Source organism: Cavia porcellus, unplaced genomic scaffold, assembly GCF_034190915.1.
Source record: "Cavia porcellus strain 051 isolate PalLab524CR breed Dunkin Hartley unplaced genomic scaffold, mCavPor4.1 scaffold_25, whole genome shotgun sequence".
In the NCBI taxonomy this organism is placed as follows: domain Eukaryota; kingdom Metazoa; phylum Chordata; class Mammalia; order Rodentia; family Caviidae; genus Cavia; species Cavia porcellus.
Genome location: NW_026947508.1, coordinates 26,364,639 through 26,386,709, shown reverse-complemented (window position 1 = coordinate 26,386,709; position 22,071 = coordinate 26,364,639). Strand labels below are relative to the sequence as shown.

The 22,071-nt window shown below is 42.7% G+C and overlaps 2 protein-coding genes across 10 annotated transcripts in view; one reads left to right on the top strand and one right to left on the bottom strand.

The window, feature by feature from the left end:
* The window catches only part of Csmd2 (CUB and Sushi multiple domains 2), a 566,560-nt gene that overhangs the window by 11,472 nt on the left and 533,017 nt on the right, over nt 1-22,071 (top strand). The gene's annotated exons all lie outside the window — the stretch shown is intronic.
* LOC134472992 (endogenous retrovirus group K member 13-1 Env polyprotein-like) lies at nt 5,877-11,846 on the bottom strand. The gene is made up of 2 exons (XM_063236029.1): nt 11,247-11,846; nt 5,877-8,355 (listed from the first exon to the last, which is right to left on the bottom strand). The coding sequence occupies exon 2, from the start codon at nt 8,350-8,352 to the stop codon at nt 6,463-6,465; it is 1,890 nt and encodes a 629-aa protein (XP_063092099.1). The 5' UTR covers nt 8,353-8,355; nt 11,247-11,846; the 3' UTR covers nt 5,877-6,462.

Sequence of the window (22,071 nt, the reverse complement as noted above, 5' to 3'; positions counted from 1 at the left end):
TTTCCAGTGTGTGGTCCAAGGTGACTCTAGGAAGTTTCTTCGAGGTACAGCTCCTAGCCTCCACCTCCAAATTATGGAATCAATCTACATTTTAGCAAGATCCTCAGGTGATTCGTATGCCTGTGAGAATCTGAGAGCACGAGGTGATGTGTTTGCTGAGCACACAGCAGAGTAAGGCCAGCGCGGGAGTGAATCCTGGGTTTACCTCATTACAGGTCTCAGTTGCCAGTTAGGAAAATGGAGTAAAATCCTGTCCTTGCAGTCATGTTCTAAAGCTCCATGCTTTCAAAGTGCCCAACTCAGAGCTCACTGCCTTGTGGCTCCTGTGTCCCAGTGAGTCATCCATACCCCACTGAGGGAGAGGGTTTGGCCCTTTTGTTCTTACTGTGTCCCTAGCACCTAGGATAGTGCCTACATCCTGCTAGGTGCTTAGAAAGTATTGTGAATGCATGAATGAATGAATGAATGAATGCTCATCAATGATTTTCAGGTCAACCTGAACATTCCGGAAGCTACTATTGGAAGGTACAAAGCCACAGTGAAGCTTTGCTTTCTGTTTCTCTCTCTGTCTGTCTCTGTCTGTCTCTGTCTGTCTCTGTCACGGTCTCTGTCTCTGTCTGTGTCTGTCTCTGTCTCTGTCTGTCTCTGTCTGTCTCTGTCTCTGTCTCTCTCTCTCTCTCTCTCTCTCTCTCTCTCTCTCTCTCTCTCTCTCTGTGTGTGTGTGTGTGCGTGTGTGTGTGTGTGTGTGTGCTTGCTGTACCAGTTTATGGCAAATTTCCCAAGATGAAGGATCACTGAGAGGGTAGATGAGGGGATGGTAAAACTTTTTGATACAGAGCTGCTTTGTGACAGACAGCCTGAGTATCAGGAAGATTTGAGTATTGCAGAAATCTTTGGTTTGAAAGCCAATGTTACAGTTAAAAATTATGGGGAATGTTTTTCATGAACATCTCAGTAAGAATAAACTCATTGGCTTGGAAAGGTAGGACCAGGTAGAGCAGAAAAAGAGAAGGCTTGTGTGGATCTGAACCCACCCAATGTTCCCAGGCCTCAGATTTTTGCACCTGCCACTCAACTCTGTGCCTGATGTACCCTACCCTAACTCTCGGGCACTCCAGACCACAGGCTTCCCTCTGGGATTAGCTTTTCACTGGGGCAGCCTCATCCACTGCCTCTCCTGAGCAACTCTATCTCCTACATCATAAAAAATCTGACATTCATCAAAACATCTGTGTGAATCTTGTGGCTGGATTTGCGTATGGAAGTGCTGAGAGCCCTGTGCCCTGTGTTAGCAGGATCATGGCTGCCAGACTTGGCATCCCCACCCTACCCCTTTTCTCTCACTTCTCTGCTTCCTTTATCCCATGAACACGATCTATTTGCATTTTAAAAATACACCCAAAAACACCCCTTCCCTGACTCTGCACCCCTTTTGGCTCTCACCCTGTCTCTCTCCTTCCCGCCCCAGCCATGCTTCCTGTGAGAGTGTCTGCCAAGTCATTTCTCAGTGCCTGTCATCTGGCTTTCACCCTCCGCACTCCAGGGGAAGTGCTCCAGCCCCAGGACGCCACATGACTTCCTATTTACCAACTCCAAGCACTTCTCTTGGCTTCTGGACGCTCCACAGTCTGGCTGCAGCCTGCTCCTTGACCTTCTGACTGTCCTTCTCCCTTCCTTCCCCTTTTCAGCATCTGACACTGCTCATTGCTCCTTCTCCTCTGTCAGTGCTGCCAGGTCTTTGGCCTCAGCCCTCTTTTTATATTTTCCACTTCATTCCTTGCTGTTGCTTTCATGCCACTTTCCAAATGCTGATGAACTCCATATTTAGGACTCTGATGAAGACTTCCCACCTGAACTCCAGACCCACATACCACCCGGTGGTCCACAGGACCACACTTAGCATGCCACAAATAGTTTTTCTTTCTGTTGCTACCTATGGGAGTCTCCCATCCCCTGAAATTTTACCATCCTAAACATTTTTTTTGTCCTACCTTCATGAATCTTTTCAGCAACCAGGCATCTTCCTAAACTAGAAACAGGAAACATCCTAGAATTTGCCCCCACCAATCCCCATACACTAACCAAACCATGTAGGTTTTTACCTCCCAAACAAGTCTCCAGCCTTCTCTTGCCTCATTATGGGTGCTTCCTAGGTTCAGGACTGATCTCCCTTTTTCCTGGACAGTTAGAACATAACTCTAGCTTTTGTGGCTACAGCACTGAGTCCCCATTGTCTCTTGGTGATCCAGTCAGCCAGAAAGGAACAGAGGAGTAGCTAAGCTCTTTGGGATGCAAAAGTTGAGACAAGACAAAACTCTAATTAGAATTGGTGCTCCTTGAAGAATTGGCAATGAATCTGAAACTGCAGGCTTCCAAGTGACCTTAGAAGGTGTTTTAACTGGTAGGTCACTAACACCCTGTCCCTTGTAGGGTGCTGAATGATTGGGGTAAGGGCAAAGAATAATAGTCAAATGGAAAGGAAGAAAAAAAAAAGGAAAAAAAAATGGAAAGGAAGGTACTGGCTTGTCAATTAATGTCTGGCCATGTGCCTGACCCCTGCCTCCTACACACACACACACCCACGCAGGTCTTCTAGTGCACCATGTTAGAGAACATCACTCTCCCTGAGGTTGAATGGTGCTTTTCCTCTTTCCACTGGGAATCTAAACTTGGGAACTAAGCACTTGGAACCTTTGTAGAATGAGAACTCTTTACACAGTCAGTGTTTGCTTTTCTAGGCCACCCCCAGTATGAGGACGACAGGCTTGCTGTATCCAGCAGATGTGGGTAGAATAAGAGTGTTTGGAGAAAAGGTGAGAGAAGGAGGCAAAAATGCCTTCTGAGATCTACTGACACAGGTGAAAAGAGGTGCCCTTTCTTTTGTGTGCTGAGGTTGCCATAGGGATAGAGGTAGGGCAAAACTCCAAGAGTCTCTCCTACATCCCCACAACCTGTTTGTTACGGCGGAGATGCTCTTGCATTCTCTGAGTGTTCCCAGGAATCCTATATGTCAAAGCACTCTTTACATAGACCACATTTATTAAGAGGTACATGGACTCTTTCCCCCATTTTTATTCCTGTGTTTGCAGATCTGTTAACACAGATCAACTCTCTCCCCAGATCCCAACCTCTCTGCTACCTTTACAGGGGGACCTCTCTGCCAAGAGGTGGGGAGAGGGGTCATTAGAGCTCCCCGAGGTTCTTTAGGTCCATTAGAGGCAGTGTGTGGGCAAAGGCGTGTTCATGGGAGGAAGATGCGAGGACAATACTGCTTGGGGAAGCACCTTGCGGCTGTTCGGTCAGCATTTTGACCGTCCTGTTCCTGAGCCCCAGCTCCTTCCCACCCTTCTTCTATGTCTTGCACATGCTTGCCTTTAGCAGTGAACCGTGGCCTTTCCTAATTTGGGTGGGTATGTTCCTTCACTCTGGGAAAGGTGCCTTCTTAGGACCCCATTCTTAGTGCCTTTATCTAAGATTGAGCCTTCTCCATTCATTCCCTCAATGTACCTCATTTCAATTTCGCCTTTCAAAGCAGCAGTGAGCTTTGCCAAGGGGCTAAAGTTTCTCATGCAGTCAAGCAGAGGGGCTGGGGAAACCAACATCCCTTAATTGTCAAGCCACTGGGGTCCCTGTAGGGCCACAGCTCAGTCCCACCAATCAGAATGGACAAAGGGCAGTGTGACCTCACTGATTGGGAATTGTTCCAGCCTGAAGCAGACGCTTGGCATTTATTTGGCCAGTGCATTTTGATTGTGGGTAAATGCAGTTTCTGTTAGGCTCTTAGAAATATTGCAAATAGCTCCCAAACTCTCATTACTGCTTTTGAAGACCCTTGGGGGTCTGGGAAACCCCAGGCAGGGAATACCAATCTTGTCCAGTTCCTCCTCCCTAACCACCACTACAACCATGCATTTCTTTTCCTGTCAAGTTTGGAATCAAGTGAGAGAAAAATACAAGAGGAGTCAGATGGACAGATAAGAATGCAGGCTTTCTAACCAATAAACCTGATTGGAGAACATGGCTTTGGATATATTGGCTTTGTAATACATTGTTCTTGAATTAGAGACCTCTGCACCTGTTCTCCAATGAAGGGGAGGTTCTCAGGCTTCCCTTACACGACAAAGCTACTGGGGAAGTACAGAGAGGTGCAAGGCAAGCTGGGCTGAGCTCAGCATGCCAAGTTCTTTTGTTTTGGTCTGCAGGATAGGGGGAGACTAGAGATCTGGAAGGATATGTGTGCCACTGGTACTGTACCCTCTGGGGTTGAAATGGGAATCTCTCCTCTTTTGGGGACAGGACATGTGGACTTGCATTGTATGGTGGATATGGGCCCATGAAGGTCAGCATGGCCTGCAATTGAGGATGGCTAGAGCCGGAAGGACCTATTCCACCTGCTGGAGAGAAAAAAGGACCTTGCCCGATGGGGCTCCCCTGTAGATACCAGATAGCTTGGGAAGTCCCTCCAAGCCCTTCTCCTTACTGAGAGATGTTGACTAAGACATTGATCATCTGGCTCGCTTATGTCTGTGACATATTTAAACAAGAAAGTAAATCGTTCATTTTTCTTTCTCTCTTCATTGCTCCCTGGAAGAGTGAGTGGAGAATATGCTTCATCCAGGTGAATTGTAAGAAAATGGGACCAGTGTTTAAAGTGCATTGGTGCTGAAGTCAGTTCTGATTCACCTTGGTTAACTCCTTGATAGAAACTGATGTCAGATCAGGGCCAGGCACCATACATTTGCTTTGCAGATGAAGGGACAAAATTGAGTGGAATAAGTCCAAGACAAGAGGAATCAGCCAGGGAGACAGTGAAAGTTTCTAGTAGATGGCAACAGCAGTGCTAAAAGCTTTTCTGTCTTTCCAGTCTCTTTCTTCTTCTCTCCCTCCTTTTCTCCTTTCCTTCCTTCTTTTCTCCAGCCATCAGTATTTCCATTTAACCTAGTTTCATCAAGCCCTACTTTGCATCCTACACTGTGTCACGTTCTGGCATATAGAGTGGATGGCACATGTGATTTCTGTCCCTCCACTGCCACCCTGTAAGCTTTCCTTTATTCTAATGTATTACCTCTGGGGCAGGCAGATAATTAAACAGATAATTTAAACACAGTGCAGTGAAAATTGCAGTAGAACTTAGTGTGGAACTGGGAAGGCTGTTAGGGAGCAGAGAAGATGGGCAGGAAACTGGTGTGGGGTGGGTGGGCATCAAGGATGACTTCCCCAAGATGACCAGGTGCACCCGAGACCGGAGGGTCTGGTGAATGTTACTCTGGATATGACAGAAAAAAGTCAACGAGGGCTTCTTTCACAGAAAGCTGTTGCTAGTAATGGCATTGCTCTGTGGCAAATGTGCACTGGAACTTGTGGGCACCTGTCTGACTCTGACAACACTGAGCCCGTTGCTTTACCCAGGCACTGTTTCTAGGTATGTCATATGTGTGATCATTCTCAATGGACCATGGATTCCACTAAGGGAGGCTGCAGAGTCATTCTTATTTTACATTCATAGACTGAGGTTTAGAGGAATGTAGTGACTTGCCCAAAGGTCATCCTTTGGGATGAAATGGAGTCAGGGAAGAAATGGAGTCAGAGCTATCACTTCTAATCAAGTGGAGTCTTCTGATGGTGATTGCATCATAGCCCTGGGTGGAGTGCAGCACTTGCTGGATTATACACTATTTCTATGATAATAACAGCAAAAACATTTTCCTTGTGCATGGAGTTCCTAGTATGAGTTTCTGTCGTGAGTGTCTAGAGCACTCTGAACTCCGGGCAAGGTAAACACGCACGCCTTGTCGGGACACGGGGGGTACAGCGCTTGGAAAAGAAAGACAGGAGAGACACCTTTGCTGTCTGCACCGCGTTACACTGCACTGCACTGCACTGTACGCACAATCTTTATTTTAGGATTCATATATAGTAAACCCGATCAATTCACAGAGCCCAGATAATTAAGTAGTGAAAAGGCATTCTTTGTGGCAAGCTACAACGTGACAGACTACAATGTTTATTCTAAAACTATCTAAGTGAAGTAAATAATCACAACCAGTTCTCACAACTTCTCTAGCCCAGGAAGAAATTCATTAGCTCAAGAATGTTGTTAATTTGTCTGCTGTTAGTGTCACAAAGGGTGGCCAGCCACTTCCTCAAGACTTCTGCAAAACAAAGCCAGCTCACAGTATGGATTCCAGAGGGTGAGGGCTCACTGAGAACAGGCATTCCCGTTCTACCTCCTTCTCGCATACCAGGGCGGCTATTGTAAATTGCAGGTTAGAGGGGGTTGGGCCTACAAAGTGACACCTCATCCCCCACACTTCCTTCCTTTTTATTTTTTAACAATAATTTTTATAAGATCAGGTTATTAATAGCATTTCGTCTTATGCAGTAAAAATACACAAGAACTATGGCAATGAGAACTATAATTAAACTAAGTCCCATGCCACTAAAAGTGTGGGTAATGCTCTGTCAGATTCCTTTGGAATCTAATCCTTTCAAAGATTGAGCAAGCAATTGCGCGAATTGTGCTAGAGATTCATCATCATTTTGCTTTGCAAAATCCTTGTCAATTTGATTATGCAAAGATTTTATTTCCTCCTGGGCAGAGGTGTTTCCATTTAAATACATTCTAATCATTTCCCATTCATGTTCTGTCTGATTATAAGGTCGTTGGGTTATACAGAAAGTAGTTGAATTCCAATCACATTTTAAAAACACTTGATGCTGAAGAGCCAATATTTTTCTACCCATCCATTCAACTGTTTGTTTAAGGAGGTCTATTTGTTGTTGTAGTTTGGCGTTTATTTGCCACTGAGTTAACCAAAGTTCATGAGAATTCTCATGCCATAATTCGACAACATGTTTTTCTTGCAAAGAGGTATGTAAAGCTACTCCTGAGACTGCTGCTAGAGAGGCTACAGTTATCAGACTTAACAGTACAGCAACCACTATTCCAATAAATCTTTTTGTACGTTTTAACAGATGTTTAAAAAATTCAGTAGTAACAGAAATTACCGGGTCTTGAGACCAAGGTCGAGTTAAATTTACAGGCAACCAAATATGAGTTTTTTGTTGTAACAGCATAACTGTATAAGGCTTAGTGAAATTTAGTGTGCTATTTAAGCATGTAAACAATTGACAATTTAAACAAGTACAAGAAAAATGTGTAAAATTAAAAGTTCCCACTAAAAAGACATAAGGTAGAGGTGCACAAACAGTAATATTATACATTTTAAACCTAGTAAAATTATAAGTAGTAGATACAGATCGACTAGTCCCTGAATATGAAACATTGTACAAGGTTACAGGTTGCATAGCGGCTGGGATCTTCCAAATATGATTTTGAAGGTGATGAGGGTATTCTTCGGCTGCAACAGCAGGGTTAGCGATTCCATCATCTCCCCACCACAAGAGAGCCGTCTTTTGTTGAAATATAGGAGCTCCGTCAGTTATTTTCTTTGGATCTGGAAGACTATACACAACAGAGAGATTACATCTTGTCTCATTCCATTCAGCACATCCATTAACGAATTTTCCAAATGGTCCCCAAATAATATACCCATCAATATTTTTAGCAAATTTTCCCATACATAGTTGCCAAATTATGGGATTATAAGAAATATTTTTATAAGTGAATTCAGGGCATACAGGAAATGTATTTGTATCAGGTGCTGTTAAATTTTTCCAGGTAACATTAAAGGTTTGAGCAGCCAAGGCTTGAAGCCTTGTCCTTTTGTTGCCTGCTTTTATTCCATGTTGAATCCAATACTGCCATCCCAGAGGGATGCAAGGCGGTTCCCCAATGCAAATAGGCCTTTGATTACCATAATAAGTAAAATTGAATAGTGTCCCATCATCTTGATTGTGGGGGGTTAAATCAGCCCACGGTGCTGACAAAATTTCTCTAGGTGTGGTATAAAGTAAAATATCACTAGTTCCCCATTTTACAGGTTCTAATAAAGGGGGGTTTGGAATATATGCCCAGTACGAATGCGGAGGTACCTCAGTCCCCGATGCAACGGTGAGCAAGGCACATAAAGCTAAAAACAAGTTTTCAGGGTTTAAAGGCTTTCCTGCTTGAAGGACAAGCCGTTGCCCTTCTATGGTCAATTTCTTTAATTGTCCCCATGTAGGGAGGGGATTTAAATTTGGTCGCTGTGAGCGGCGGGATTTTCTTAGCTGTAATCTGGCCATGGCTGCGATAGGAACAAACTCAGCATCCTCAGCTTCTAGCTGGTTTCGCGCTCGCTTCTGAAGGCACGGTTCCGGTTCCTTGGGGAGTTGTCTCCGGGGCTGGTGAACAGGATCTGGAGACGCGGGTCCTGATCCATCGTCCAGGGACCCACTGCTGAATTCCATTTTCTGTGGAGATATAACCAAAACCTTTCCCCCTATAGAGCAATGTGCCCCTCTCCCATTCAGCCTCTGGAGCTGTTTTAGTCCAAATAGGTTCATTAATCACAAAAGGCTGTTGTTGCTGTTCAAAATGTTTTTCAGCTCTTGTTAATATTTCACCTTGTGGTAAATTGAGAAAATTTAAAATAAACAATGCTTGATGCAGTAATGTTTTTGGACTGTTTTGCAATTTAAACAGTATTGGTATCTGAATATCCTCCTGACTCCTCCTTTTTAATTTTTTAATTTGCAACTTAAGAGTGCCATGTGCTCTTTCAACAATAGCTTGACCCTGGGGGTTATATTCAATCCCTGTAATATGAATAATATTATGGAGATCACAAAATTGTTTAAATGTTCTGCTAGTATAAGCAGGTCCATTATCTGTTTTGATTTTAGAAGGAATTCCCATAACTGCAAAAGTCTCCAATAAATGTACAATAACATTTTTAGTGGATTCTCCCTGTTGAGCAGTAGCCCATAGAAATGAAGAATAGGTATCAATAACTACATGTACATAAGAAAGCCGACCAAAAGAAGGTACATGTGTAATATCCATTTGCCATAATTCATTAGGTTGAGTTCCTCGAGGGTTGACACCTGCGGGAATAATTCTTAAATGTAATGGTCTACAAATAGGGCAGGCTTTTACAATCTGTTTAGCTTTTGTAAAAGGTATCTTATATTTAAGATGCAAATGTCCTGCATTTGCATGATTAAATTGATGTTCTTCAACGGGTGTGGTGAACATAACTAAGGAATCCACTGCATTGTTACCTGATACTAATGGTCCGGGTAACTGAGAATGAGAACGTAAATGAGTAATAAAATAAGAATGATTTCTTTTTTGAACATGTATTTGTAAATTTTGAAATAAAGACAATAAAGCAGGCTTATTAGAATATAACACAGCTGAATAGATATTTGTCACTACTCCAACAGAATAGGCCGAATCGGCTATAATATTAATAGGTTGGTTATGAAAATCTAAAAACACTTGTAATATAGCAAAAAGTTCATTTTGTTGTACAGAGTTAAAATTTGTCTGACGTACCCAGTAAGATTTTTGAGTCCAATATGCAGCTTTATTTTTAGATCCATCTGTAAATATAGTCAAAGCTTGTGGAATTGGCTGTACAGCTAATAAGGTATTAACCACAAATTGTTGACGTCTAAAAAAATCCCATAATTTACTTTTAGGAAAATGATATGAAAAAGTTCCCATGAAATCTGCTAAAGCAATTTGTAAGGTTTCAGTAATTGACAACAAATATTTCCATTGTTCCTTAGTTAAAGGGATAACTATATTGTTTATATCTTCTCCTATCAAAGTTATAGAACGAGCTCTACCATTCATAATTAAAGCTGCAACCATGTCAATATAAGGCATAACATTTTTAGATTGCTTAGTTTTAGTGAATACCCATTCTACTGGCATAGCATTTTGACCTAAAACTGCAGAGGGATATTGAAAAGTATTAATAATATATAAAGTTAGAGGCAATTTAGGATCAATCCTAATTAAAAATGCATCCTTAATTCGTTGTTCTACAAACTGTAATTCTTGCTCTGCTTTTGTTGTTAAAGAACGAGGGCTGGATGGATCTGAAGAGCCCTGTAGAGTAGCAAACAAATGCTGTAATGCATGGGTAGGAATACCTAGTGTGGGACGAAGCCAATTAATATCCCCTAATAATTTTTGAAAATCATTTAAAGTGGATAACTTATCTCTCCTAATAGACATTTTTTGTGGAATCACCTTTTGTCTAGTAAGAATATATCCCAAATAATGACTAACTTCTTCCTTTTGAATTTTATCCTGTGCTATTACAAGTCCAAACGGAGAAAAATATTGAGGTAAAGTTTTTAAAATATCTTTTAAAACATTTCTATCACTATATTAGCATTTTTGTCTTGCCTTTTTCGCACAACCTTCCATAAACCACATGTGCCACTGTAAATATTCTGGCTCCTTTAAAAGAATTTTGGCCAAGGCTTTCCAATCATAAGGAGCAAGATTACCATACTGATCTGCTACTGATGTTATTAATTCTCTAGTGTAATGAGCCTGAGGGCCATAAAGGGTTACAGCCTTTTTTAATTTTGCTAAATCATCCATATTAAATGCTTCCCATCTAGGGGGAACTGCCTCTCCATCTATTGGCTGAGGTCTGATTACAGGGAAAGCAAAGGCAGGCTTTTCCTCATCAGAATCCCCTAATTTTGGTAAATCAGCCAAAGCTAGCTTGGCTTTACTCCAATTAGGGTTAGATGGAGGAGGTGCAGAGGGAACTATAGGCGGGTTTTGCTTAACGGAGAGTTGTTTCACCTCTTGTGTTAAATGCTGTATAGCCTGTAAAATTGGGCGATTGTCATAATTTGATATTGCTGCGGCAGCTAAAGCTGAGTCGGCTGTAGTGGATTTTACTTTTAGTTTGGACGCCTTTTCACTACTTAAAGCGATAGCGTCATTTTGAACTACATTCTGCTCCTCCTCTGTGAGGGGCAATTCCTGAATAACTGGCTTAATTTCTAGTTGAAGATTTTCTACAATATGTTCATCTTCCATAGCTTTTAATAAAGAGTACACAACCGACCAAATAGCCCAAAAACGTAAAGGAATCTTCTCCTCCTGTTGCATAGCCCTTTCTATACTAACCCTTGCCTTCCTCCATACTTCTACATCCAAAGTTCCTTCATCTGGAAACCAAGGATTATATTCTTTAATTGTATCAATACACATATCCAAGTCAGCTGACCTGAGCGATATGCCATATATAGATAATAAATGTTTAAGAATTTTTAAGAAAGGAGAGGAAGCAGATTGTCCCATTTCCCCGTAATAAAATTATACTTACCTTCCTAAGCGACCTTCGGAGTCCCTGAATTCGGGCGCCACTTGTCGTGAGTGTCTAGAGCACTCTGAACTCCGGGCAAGGTAAACACGCACGCCTTGTCGGGACACGGGGGGTACAGCGCTTGGAAAAGAAAGACAGGAGAGACACCTTTGCTGTCTGCACCGCGTTACACTGCACTGCACTGCACTGTACGCACAATCTTTATTTTAGGATTCATATATAGTAAACCCGATCAATTCACAGAGCCCAGATAATTAAGTAGTGAAAAGGCATTCTTTGTGGCAAGCTACAACGTGACAGACTACAATGTTTATTCTAAAACTATCTAAGTGAAGTAAATAATCACAACCAGTTCTCACAACTTCTCTAGCCCAGGAAGAAATTCATTAGCTCAAGAATGTTGTTAATTTGTCTGCTGTTAGTGTCACAAAGGGTGGCCAGCCACTTCCTCAAGACTTCTGCAAAACAAAGCCAGCTCACAGTATGGATTCCAGAGGGTGAGGGCTCACTGAGAACAGGCATTCCCGTTCTACCTCCTTCTCGCATACCAGGGCGGCTATTGTAAATTGCAGGTTAGAGGGGGTTGGGCCTACAAAGTGACACCTCATCCCCCACAAGTTTCTATACCAAGAATCTCATACATATCATTTAATTAATGTCTTAGAACAATCTGTAAGACGGATGGTATACTACCCTCATTTTGCTGATGGGGAGACTGAGGCTCCATGGTATTAACTCAAGGTCACACATGGAGGGTCAGTGTTGGAACTATATCCAGAGCTGTATTACTTCAAAGCTCATGCTACTGAGAAGATTATTAATTACTTCATCCCACACAAGGGACAGCTACATTTTATATCATTCACTCCTGCCACTTTCCAGACTTACTTTCTCATCAGTGTTAAAGGGCAAGTCATTGCTACCTGTCTTGAACAGGGGTAGAGGCAGATTCACCAGGGCCTCACAAAGGCCCTTTCCATTGGGCTTGCGAAGTGTTTGCTGCTAAACTTGAGGACTGCTATCTCCCAAGGATCCCGAGGCTGCCTAGAGACTGGGACCCGAAATGGCTCTTCTGGGCCTGGATTCCAGAGGCAAGTGTCTAATCCTATTGTGCAGATCCTTTGCCTCTTGGATGAGTACACCATTAACTTATGGCTTCCAGATGTGGAAAAATATGAACCTATTTGGAGACAAAGTGGGCTGTGGGGACAGAGTGACCCCTGACTTTTCTCTGAAGACCACTGCAGCAAAGGGAAAGCTCACAGAAGATGCACGGGGACACCCATGACTCACCCACTCAGCAGAGGTCTATGGGAATAGCTCTGTTCCAGACCACACAGGCGACAACCACAGTCACTGCCTGGAGGGCATTAAGTTGCTATGGAGATGGCACACGTGGAATAGTCACCATGCAGTGTGGGGCCTGGGAACCAGGCCATCGCTTCAACACCTCTTCCTCTTTCTCCACATTAAACCCTGAGTAGATCCTGTCGATTCTACCTTCAAAATCTGCCCAGCGTCCAAGGCCTTCACACCTGTGGAGTCTGAGTCATCATCTTCTTTTGCCTGACCCCTGCAGAAGCTTTTCCCTCATTGTCCTCCTTCCAATGTTGCCTCTCAGTGTTTTTCTTTCAGCTCAGTAGCTGGAGAGCTTTAGATAGTGTAAGGCAGGTTGCTCATTGCTCTATTCAAAAGTGGCTCTTGTCTCATTCAGCGTATGCCAAGGTCTTGTCCATGTTTTCATACTTGTACTAGTTTTCTCTTGCCTAACCAGGGGCTTCTCTGTTATTGCACTAACACACACAGGTGGAATCCCTAATGATTTGGGGTTGCTGTCTTTTGGTAAGCCACAGGGCTCAATGCACTCCTTTCATTAAGTCTCTCTCTGACAGATGTCACCTGCTCACAGGCCTATTTCCCCTCTATATCTTCTACCTTCTCTGTACTAGGTGCCTTCATATCCTTTTACCCACCTAACAAATTATATATGCACTTCCTTTTCATTTACTGTCTGTCTTCTCAAGTGAGTCCCGTGAGATCAAGGAGCTTGTCTGTCTTGTTCTCTGTGGTATATCCAACTCCTTCCATCCTGTCTTACATGTGGTAGGGGCCTCATGAATATTTATGGGTTGCTGAACTAAGGGAGAGATGGAGAGGACCAAGCCTCAAGGAAGCCCAGACTAGGGAACAGACAGCACAGGAGGAGGAAGTGTGGGGGGATCATGGTGGGTGCAGGGACATTAGAACTGGGAATTAAAGGTGCTTCAGGCAGCTCCCAGGGGCTGGAAGGAACGGAAGGTACCCTGGGGAGAGCTCCCCAGGTACCATCTGCAGGACAGCTAAGTTTTGTTGTTGGAGTGCACCCTGTGTGCTGTGGCTGGGATGGAGGCAATGGCTTTAGAGCAGGAGCAGGTAGCAGAGGAGGGGAAGAGTATGGGTACTCATGAATTGACTCTGGACCTCACCCTGCACCAAAGTTCCATGAGGCACCACTGGACGTAGCTGGGAGATCAAGACTGAAGACCTCTTGGGGTAGTGTTTGGTGTCCTTAAAAGCAGGGAGCTTCAGAGATACCAGATGGATGACTTGGCCCTGCCCTGTACCAGCCTGTATGAGAAAGGAGACTTCCTATCTCCTTACATCTCATTTCCTGATGATACTTTGTAATTCAAAAAGTCTTTGCAAGGCTGCTGTGATGTGCCAGAAGTGCTTACCTAGGCTGGCCTAGCACTCAGTCAGGGTTGCCACGGTGACGGTGACGAGGCCTGTTAAATTGTATAGGATCAGTGACAATGGGAGAAAGCTTGTTTCTTAAGCTCTTGGCGAGATTACAGGTGTTCATGGCCATCATGGGCGAGGGGCCAGCCCTTTGCTCAGAAAGCCAGCTGCCTTCCCTCTGGCCCTCAGAGGGCCATGTTCCCCCTTGCCTGCCTCTGGACCTTTGCATGTGCTGATTCTTCTATCTGGAAAATTCCTGTCTCTTTTGTATTTCATTAACTGTGGCTGAAGTTCTTTAACACATCAAAAAAATCCTCCTGTACTCCAAGGTCTGGAGCCTACTCAGAGACTTAATGTTTCCTGCCCTTGAGTAACTGACCTCCCTTGATGACTATATATACACTGATCAAAATCATTCATTTATTATTATTATGGATCTCCTTCCTTAGACTGAAAACTTTGGGAGGGCAGGGACTGTGTCTAAATTTTGCTTTTACTCCTATCTTGGAGCCACAGAGAGACTCTGGCAAATGCTAATATGTCTCAGGGAAAATGGAAATGACAGGCTTGAATGTAGTCACCTTGCTGTGTCTTATTCTTTCTAAACTAGACTGCAAGGACTGAGGGGCCCACCTTAACTGTGAACCTCACAGCTTTAGGAGGGACGCCAGTTCCTTTTGATTTATAATGACAACACCAATAATAAATAACACATACTTAGCACTCTAGTCCATGCATTCTGTAGACATTACTTCATTTAATTGAAACGTCATTATTATTGAGTGAGCAAAGTAAGATGCTGAGGTGTATGTATAACACAGTCCAATTTTAAAAAGATAAACAGCACCAAACTCTTGCTGTGTATGTAAATATGTATATGGGATGTGTAAGGTTTTTTTTTTGTCTTTTTTGAGATGGGGTCTCATTATGCAGTTCAGGCTGGCCTTGAGCTCACTTTGTAGCCCAGGCTGCTCTTGAACTCGAAACAATCCTTCCACCTCAGCCTCCTGAGTGCTGGGATTATAGGTGTGAGCCACCACGCCCGGCTTGGGATATGTATGTTTATGTTTGCATATAGTTTTATGAGCAAGAAGAAAAACAGGAAATGAAGCAAACTAGATTTTAATGTGGGCCCCCAGGAATGTGTGTTGGTGAGTATGCAGTGTGGGTAGGGGAGCCCGGAAGAGAGGGAAGGGCAAGTATGTGAAAAGGATAAATAAGGCAGGTGTGGTGGAACACAGCTATAACCTCAGCTCGTAGGGAAAGTGATGTAGGAGAGTTGCAAATTGGAGGCCATTCTGGGCAACTTAGTTAGATCCTGCCTCAATATAAAAAATAAAAAAGATTAGGGGTGAGCACCTGCCTTCGGTTTGATCTCAAGTTAAACAAATAAATAAGTAAATTGCACTAAATCCTGGTTTGCAGGAGAAGATCATAGTTATGAATTCATGCAAATTATACATGAATGTGTGCGTAGAAAGAAATATAAAAGTCATCCAGAAAGAAAGGACTCTAAGTTGGCACGGGTGCCAGTGATGGGCACTTTCATAAACTGTGGGGACGGAAATTGTTACAGACTTTCTGGAAAGCAGCTTGGCAGCATGTTGTCAGCATCTTTTCGAATATTCATATATTTGGACTCAGTAACCCATTTGAAAGAATTTATCCTGAAGAAATAAATAATCAGAGGTGTAGTCAAAATAAATAATCAGAGATGTAGTCAAGCACTTATGGATAAGATGCATAGAATTCTTTATAACACAGGGGGAAATGGAGATTAAATTGCTGACAACAAAGGAAAGGTTAAACAAACTATTACATCATAAATAAAGTCCCATGACAGTAAATAAATGCAATATTATCTCTATTTCCCACTGGAAGGAAACAGGATTGAGGAGAAGAAAGTTGACCGCAGTAACACCACAAGTGTAGCAGGATTACAACCTCTACATATCTACAAAAACATGAGCACTTCATCTTGCTTTAAACTTGCACTCAAGGCAAATGTGTTGTTCATGTCCTACAGTTCCAAAGGACAATATCTGTGGCCAAAATTCTTGGATTTTTTTCTTTTTGGTAGCAGGAATTGAACTCAGGACCTTGTACTTGCCAGGCAGGCCCTCATACTGCTGAGCTGTATTCCTAGCCCCAAATCATTGGACTCATGTTCAGGGTCTTGCCCAACCACAGTGTGTGAAGATACCCTCTGCAGGATCATCTAAGTGATGTTTCTTTGTAGTAAAATGGCTTGTGGAAAGTGGTTAGCCAACCCTTGACACTGCACTGTAAGTGCTGTAACTTATAGTTCATGGGACTCTTTTTTTCCTTGGTTGGAGACTCACTAGGAAAATTGGGTGGTTTTTTTCTTATCATTTTCATTTCTTTCCTCTGGGTTAGCTTGGAAATTGTCCTCAAGCATTTTGGAGTAGAAAGAGCTGAAGCTTTGGAGGCAGGTCTGAGTTTAAATTCTAGAATTCTTAGCTGCTGTGTGATTTTCAACAGATTGCTTATTTTCTCTGAACCTTTTTGTCTGTTAGAGAATTGAGGTGAAGATGAAGTTGGATGTCAGATAGAGAGCACCTAATATAATCCCTGTCTTGTTGTAGGGGTTTATTGCATGTTAGGTTTCTGCTTTCCCAATTGGAAGGCACATTTCTTGGTTAAATCCTGCACAAAGGCACTGGATTGTTTTAGGTCAGGTTGGATCAGGGTATAGAATAGACCAGGGTCACAGACATCATGGTTAGTACTTCTCCTCAAGCTAGAGTTCAAAGTGGAGGTGGGGGTGAAGGAAGGAAAGGAGCACCCAGTTACCTGGGCCCAGGATAGACACTGGAGGTTATGGGCTAGTTTTGATCTTGATATGTTTTCTTTTGGGGGGACATAGAGATGTCACCTGGGCAGAGATCAGTGGAAGAGGCTGGGCATGGAAAGAGGAAAAGGGACTTGAAGTTTGGATAAAGACTTGCTGCTAAGAGTGCTCGAGTATGTCCTACATAAGGGGGGTTTAGTGGAACTTAAACAAAATAGTTGGGCTTTAGTCACTTTTTTTTCCGTATGAAGCATTATTTGGTTGCCTTAGTTCTTTTACTGTCAGAGGCATAATGAAGTCCAGGTTTTTAGGCAAGCTAAAGAGATGGAACTGGTGAGTGGGTGGGTGGGAGAATGGATAGGATTGACCAATGTTTGGGACGGGTGAGTGAACGGATGGGCTATAACATGGGAGGATGGATGAATGCATGGATGAGTAGGCTGGAAAGATGTGGTTGGCCGGTGAGCTGGTAAAATGGAGGAGTAGATGGAATAGGTAGGATGGATAGACAGAATGGAAGAAAAATGGAAAGGGAGTGGAAGGGTGAATGAGAAGATGGAAGAGTTGGCTTGTGGATATTATAGAGATGAAATAGAATAAAAAGATTAATGGAATGCACAATGAGTAGGTTCATGGAATGAGTAGACTTTTGGTGTTTGAACAGATGAATGCATAAAGACAAGACCCATAGACTTGCAGATGATTGGATAGTGTGTGGATCAGTGTTTTTATAATTTATTGCTCAAACAAATCCATTTGTGGACTAACTACACAAAAGTGATTAAACCTAAACTGGTGAGTAAAATACATTACCTACTTAAAGGTGCTCCCTGGGAATAGGAACTTGGACTCTATATTATTCTTTCATTAATTCCTGTGACACCTTTAATGAAAACTCTTGGTAAATCAGGTCTAGAAAAAAGACCTTGTTCTCATAGCTCTGTGAAAACACACTGTGTCCATCCTAATGCACAGGCGTAGCTTTTATTAACTCTTACATGCAGATACGTGATGTGTCCCCAGTGATGCTTGTGCTCACATAAGATAAGTCACCGAGAAAGCCTGTTTGCACTCTGCTTAAAATGCAGTGGCCACCCTGAGTACAGAGCACAGTCAGTGGGATGGGATGAACCAACAACAGGAAGAAAATAGGTTCAGAGGACCTGGTCTTGTTTAATGAATGTGGAGGTTTCTTTTTTTGTGAAGCAAGTAATTTATTTTTGAAAGCCACATGTTTAGTTTTGAGTTTTCTTTGCTACGCTTTGCTTTGCTATGCTACCTGTGTGACTAAGGATAAAACAGGGGCATTCCTAAGGCTCTAGCTCGGGCTTGAAGAGTCTCCAGGTTGCAATTATCCAAATGACCTAATTTTCTTCCCCTTCTAGCCGTGTTTCCATCTTTTGCTTGCTCTTTCTTTTTCCTGTAAGTTTAATTAGTTATAACTACTTTTAATTACTATAAAAGTGATACTTGCCCAGGGCAAAAATTCAGACAACACAGAAGAGCATATGGTGAAAAAATCCCTTCTCCCCCCGCAAATTCCCAGTTCCACTTATTAATAGTTTCTTCTGATTATTCCAGAAATTTTCACAACATGTAAGAAGGTAGAAATATACCCAGATTCTTTACATTTCACAAAAGAAGAGCATTCTATATATGTCATAGGTAGTATTCTTCAGTGTGCTTTTTTCTCTTAGCAATGTCTCTTATACATCTTTCCAAGTTAGGCATATGTAGATTCATTCCATTCTTTTTAATGGGTGCATAGCATTCATAAATTACCATAAATTAGTCAATCAGTTTTTTATTATTTAGGTTTTTCTAGTTTTGGGGTGCCCTAAACAGTATCACAACAATCTAAATGTGTATGTGCATGCCTGTGAATATGTGACTGATTTTCACAGAAGCAAGCATGCCTAAAAGTATAGACTTGTCTCCATAGCTATAAGTGTTTTTGCTGATAAAAGGCCAAATTTCATTAATTTAATTATTTCTGATAGTAACAGTTTTTGGTAAGTCTCTATTTTAGAGTGCATCAGAACCATCTGAGAGGCTTATTAAAATATAGAATTCCTGGTCCTAAGTGTATCAAACTCAGTATCTGAGGTTGAATAGACCAGCAGTAGAGTAGGCATGGAACAGGATCTGAGAATATGTATTTCTTCCAAGTTCCCAGGTGACACTGTTGTACTAATTGAGGAACCAGTGCTCTATGCTTTTCCAATGAGATATCTCATTATTGTACTCATTTAATTATGTATAACCAAAAACTGAGAATCTTTTCTTATTTTGTGGTTATCTCTATCTCTTTTTCTGCAAATTATTTTGGTGTTTTGATCATTTTCTATGTCACTATTTATTGTATTTATATTTTCATTATTTATTTGTATGCAAAGGCTCTTTGCATATGGGAGATATGCTCGTATCTGTAGCAGAAGTGTGGCTGATCCTTTTCACAATTTGGTTGCTGTCTTTAGACCCTGTGGTTTCTTCATTTTATTTTAGTTTTGCACATATACAGACCGTACATACTTACGTAATCATACTTGTCAATATTTTGGTTTTCCAGTTTTATGTCCTATTTACAGAATGATTTCTCACTTTAAGATTAGTAAAAGTTAACAATGAATATGTCCTAAGCTTCTTCTTTTTACTGTTAAGCTGTAATGGAGCAGCAAAAGTTACTATGACAATATAGTAATTACTTAATTGAAAATGAGTGTGTGAGCTGTCACATTTCTGTATTAACTGGAAGGGAAATGTGCAGCTCTTTATCTCTTGGGTCTGAAAAGAAGTTCCCATTGGATAATTTCTTCCTCAGCAGGCTATTGCTGTCATGAGTTGAGATTTTTCAAAAAATTTAAAGTTTGAGGGCAAAGCAAGCAGGCTGTTTTCAGGCAAACAGATGTTTCAGAAGTGATAGAGGCACAGAGAGAACCAGAAAGGCCTCAAGCAGGAGACACTGTGGGAATCAAAGCCCCCACCACCTGACACTCCCTTTCTGCAGGTCTGACTGCCAGAGCTGTGTGGGCTTTGTGGGCCCACACTTCCTTTCCCAAGGGCATGGTCAGGAGAGAAAGAAGCCTGGTAGACACCCTCAGATGGGGAAACTAGTGACATCTTTAACAAGAGGCAGGTAAGAATAGAAGATGCCAGGCCACACAAAAGCAGTGACCTTATCCTGTCCATCATTCTGTCCCAGGACCCTGCACAGGACCTGATACTAACATGCATAATCAAGACTGATGATTGAACAAATGATTTTATGAGTTTGTGTTCTCTGCATAAGCCAAAGGACATAAAGTGTGTAGATATATATAACTGGGGAGCTATTATTAATAGGACTAGCTTATGCAGTTGTGAAGGCTGAGAAGTTCCCTGAGATGCCACCTGCAAGGTGGACACTCAAGAAAGCCAGTGATATAATTCAGTCTGAGTCTGAGAATGGGGACGTGGTGAATGTGGGGACACCAACATCAGACCTGCAGTGAGAAGGCTCTGACACTCAGAGCTTTGATGTTCAATGCAGAGGAACTTTCCAACTCAAGGAGAGAGGGTGAATTTCCCCCTTTTTTGTATTAGGGCCCTCAGTAGGTAGATAAGGCTGCCCATTTTGATGAGGCTTGGGAGTCTCCTTTCATCAGTGTCTTGCTTCAGATGCTAGTCTCATCCAGACACACACTCACAACACTAGGGCTTATGTTGTTAGGGACATCCCTTAGCACAGGCAAGTTGATGCACAAAATTCACCATCACAGGAGCTGAGAGGTGAGAGCAGGGAGGTATTAGAGGACATCTTTACTGGGAAGAGGGATGACAGAGGAAGGAAAAATCACAATAGGTCTCTAGGTGCCAATTGTTGTCTCCTAGGAACTGGGGTGAATTCTACATGTCACATGATAAGTGTGACTGTGGAGGCTTTATTGGGCTAAAACTAAGCCGATAAAGTTGCTCAGCAAAATGGGGCTATATTGGCACTCATCTCCCTTATCTCACTGGAGGGCTGGACCAGGGCTGTGGGCTCTAGAGGCCTGACATTCAGCGTTTGCATTCCGGGTGTGAGCTCTCCTACATTCTATGGCTCTTCCTTCTTACAGGCCAAGTCACCTGCAGGCTGTCTCATCATTAGATGGACATGCAAACCATGCTGTTTATATGGGCCAGGTAGAAGGGCAGCTGTTCTGTACCTGGAGAATTTGTGGTTCATGGGAAGTTGGGGGTTCTCCTTTGAGCTGAACTTGGGAATGTCTGGACCCAGCTAGCTCATGGTTTAAGCAGTCTCAATGAGTGCACAGAGATGTTTTGGAGGAGCCTGAACCTTTATCTCCATTGAACAAGGGCTAGGGGTTGAGAGAGGAGGGTATGCAAAGTGAGAGGTACAATGCTATGTTGAGATAGAGCCCTCTGGTTGGAGGCTTTGGCTTTGGCCCATTTGAAGATCAGGACATTTTTGTGCCCAGAAGGGAGTGAGCAGCTTGTGGTAGTGGCCTGGGAAGCCCCAGTCTGTGCCACCTCATAGGGAAGCTAGGGCTTGATACCATGGGTGGAGCTCAGAGGGTCTTCAGCCTCACTGCCCTCAGCCCCTGTGACTCCTGGTGGTAGTCAATCTCCCTCTGAACTGGGATGATGAAATTAATACTTGGAACCAGGGTAGAGACCAGAATCTGATCTGTGCACCCTCCTGGAAAGAACAAGACAGAGAAAGTAATTATAGGATGCACTCATCTGTTTGTTTATTGCAAAATCAAAACAGAACAAAGTAAGACCTCTGTCCACTTCTAAAAGAGCAGGCAGCCCTTTAAATTTGGGTCAAGCATAATTCATTTCTCACCAGGTACTTCTACTGTTACCTGAATGTGTCACCATGGGCAAGTCATTTAACCTCCCTTTACCTCCATTTCCTCACCTATGCTGTGGAATTGTCATATTCTGTCACATAGCATAGTTGGAAGATGAAGTGAGCATATGTACTAATGGCAGTTCTTAGTAATATTTAGCAAAACTGAAGCAATAGTGGGGATGTGGAAAGTGGGAAAGTAGGAGAGGGAGGGATACAAAACTGGGCAGAAATGGACAGGTGCCATGTGGAGCTGCACATGCATCAGACACCGACTGTGTGGTTCTGTATGGTGGGCATATGTACAGGGAGAACCAGGTGCTGTTTGTTCCTAAGTCCTAGGTGGGCCTGAGACATGGATTTGCCCTTTGAACTAGGAACCAGTGTTGTAGATATGCAGAGAGAGGGGCCAGAAAGGGCCATCTGGGGTGGTGATCTTTGAGAACACAGGGTTGGAA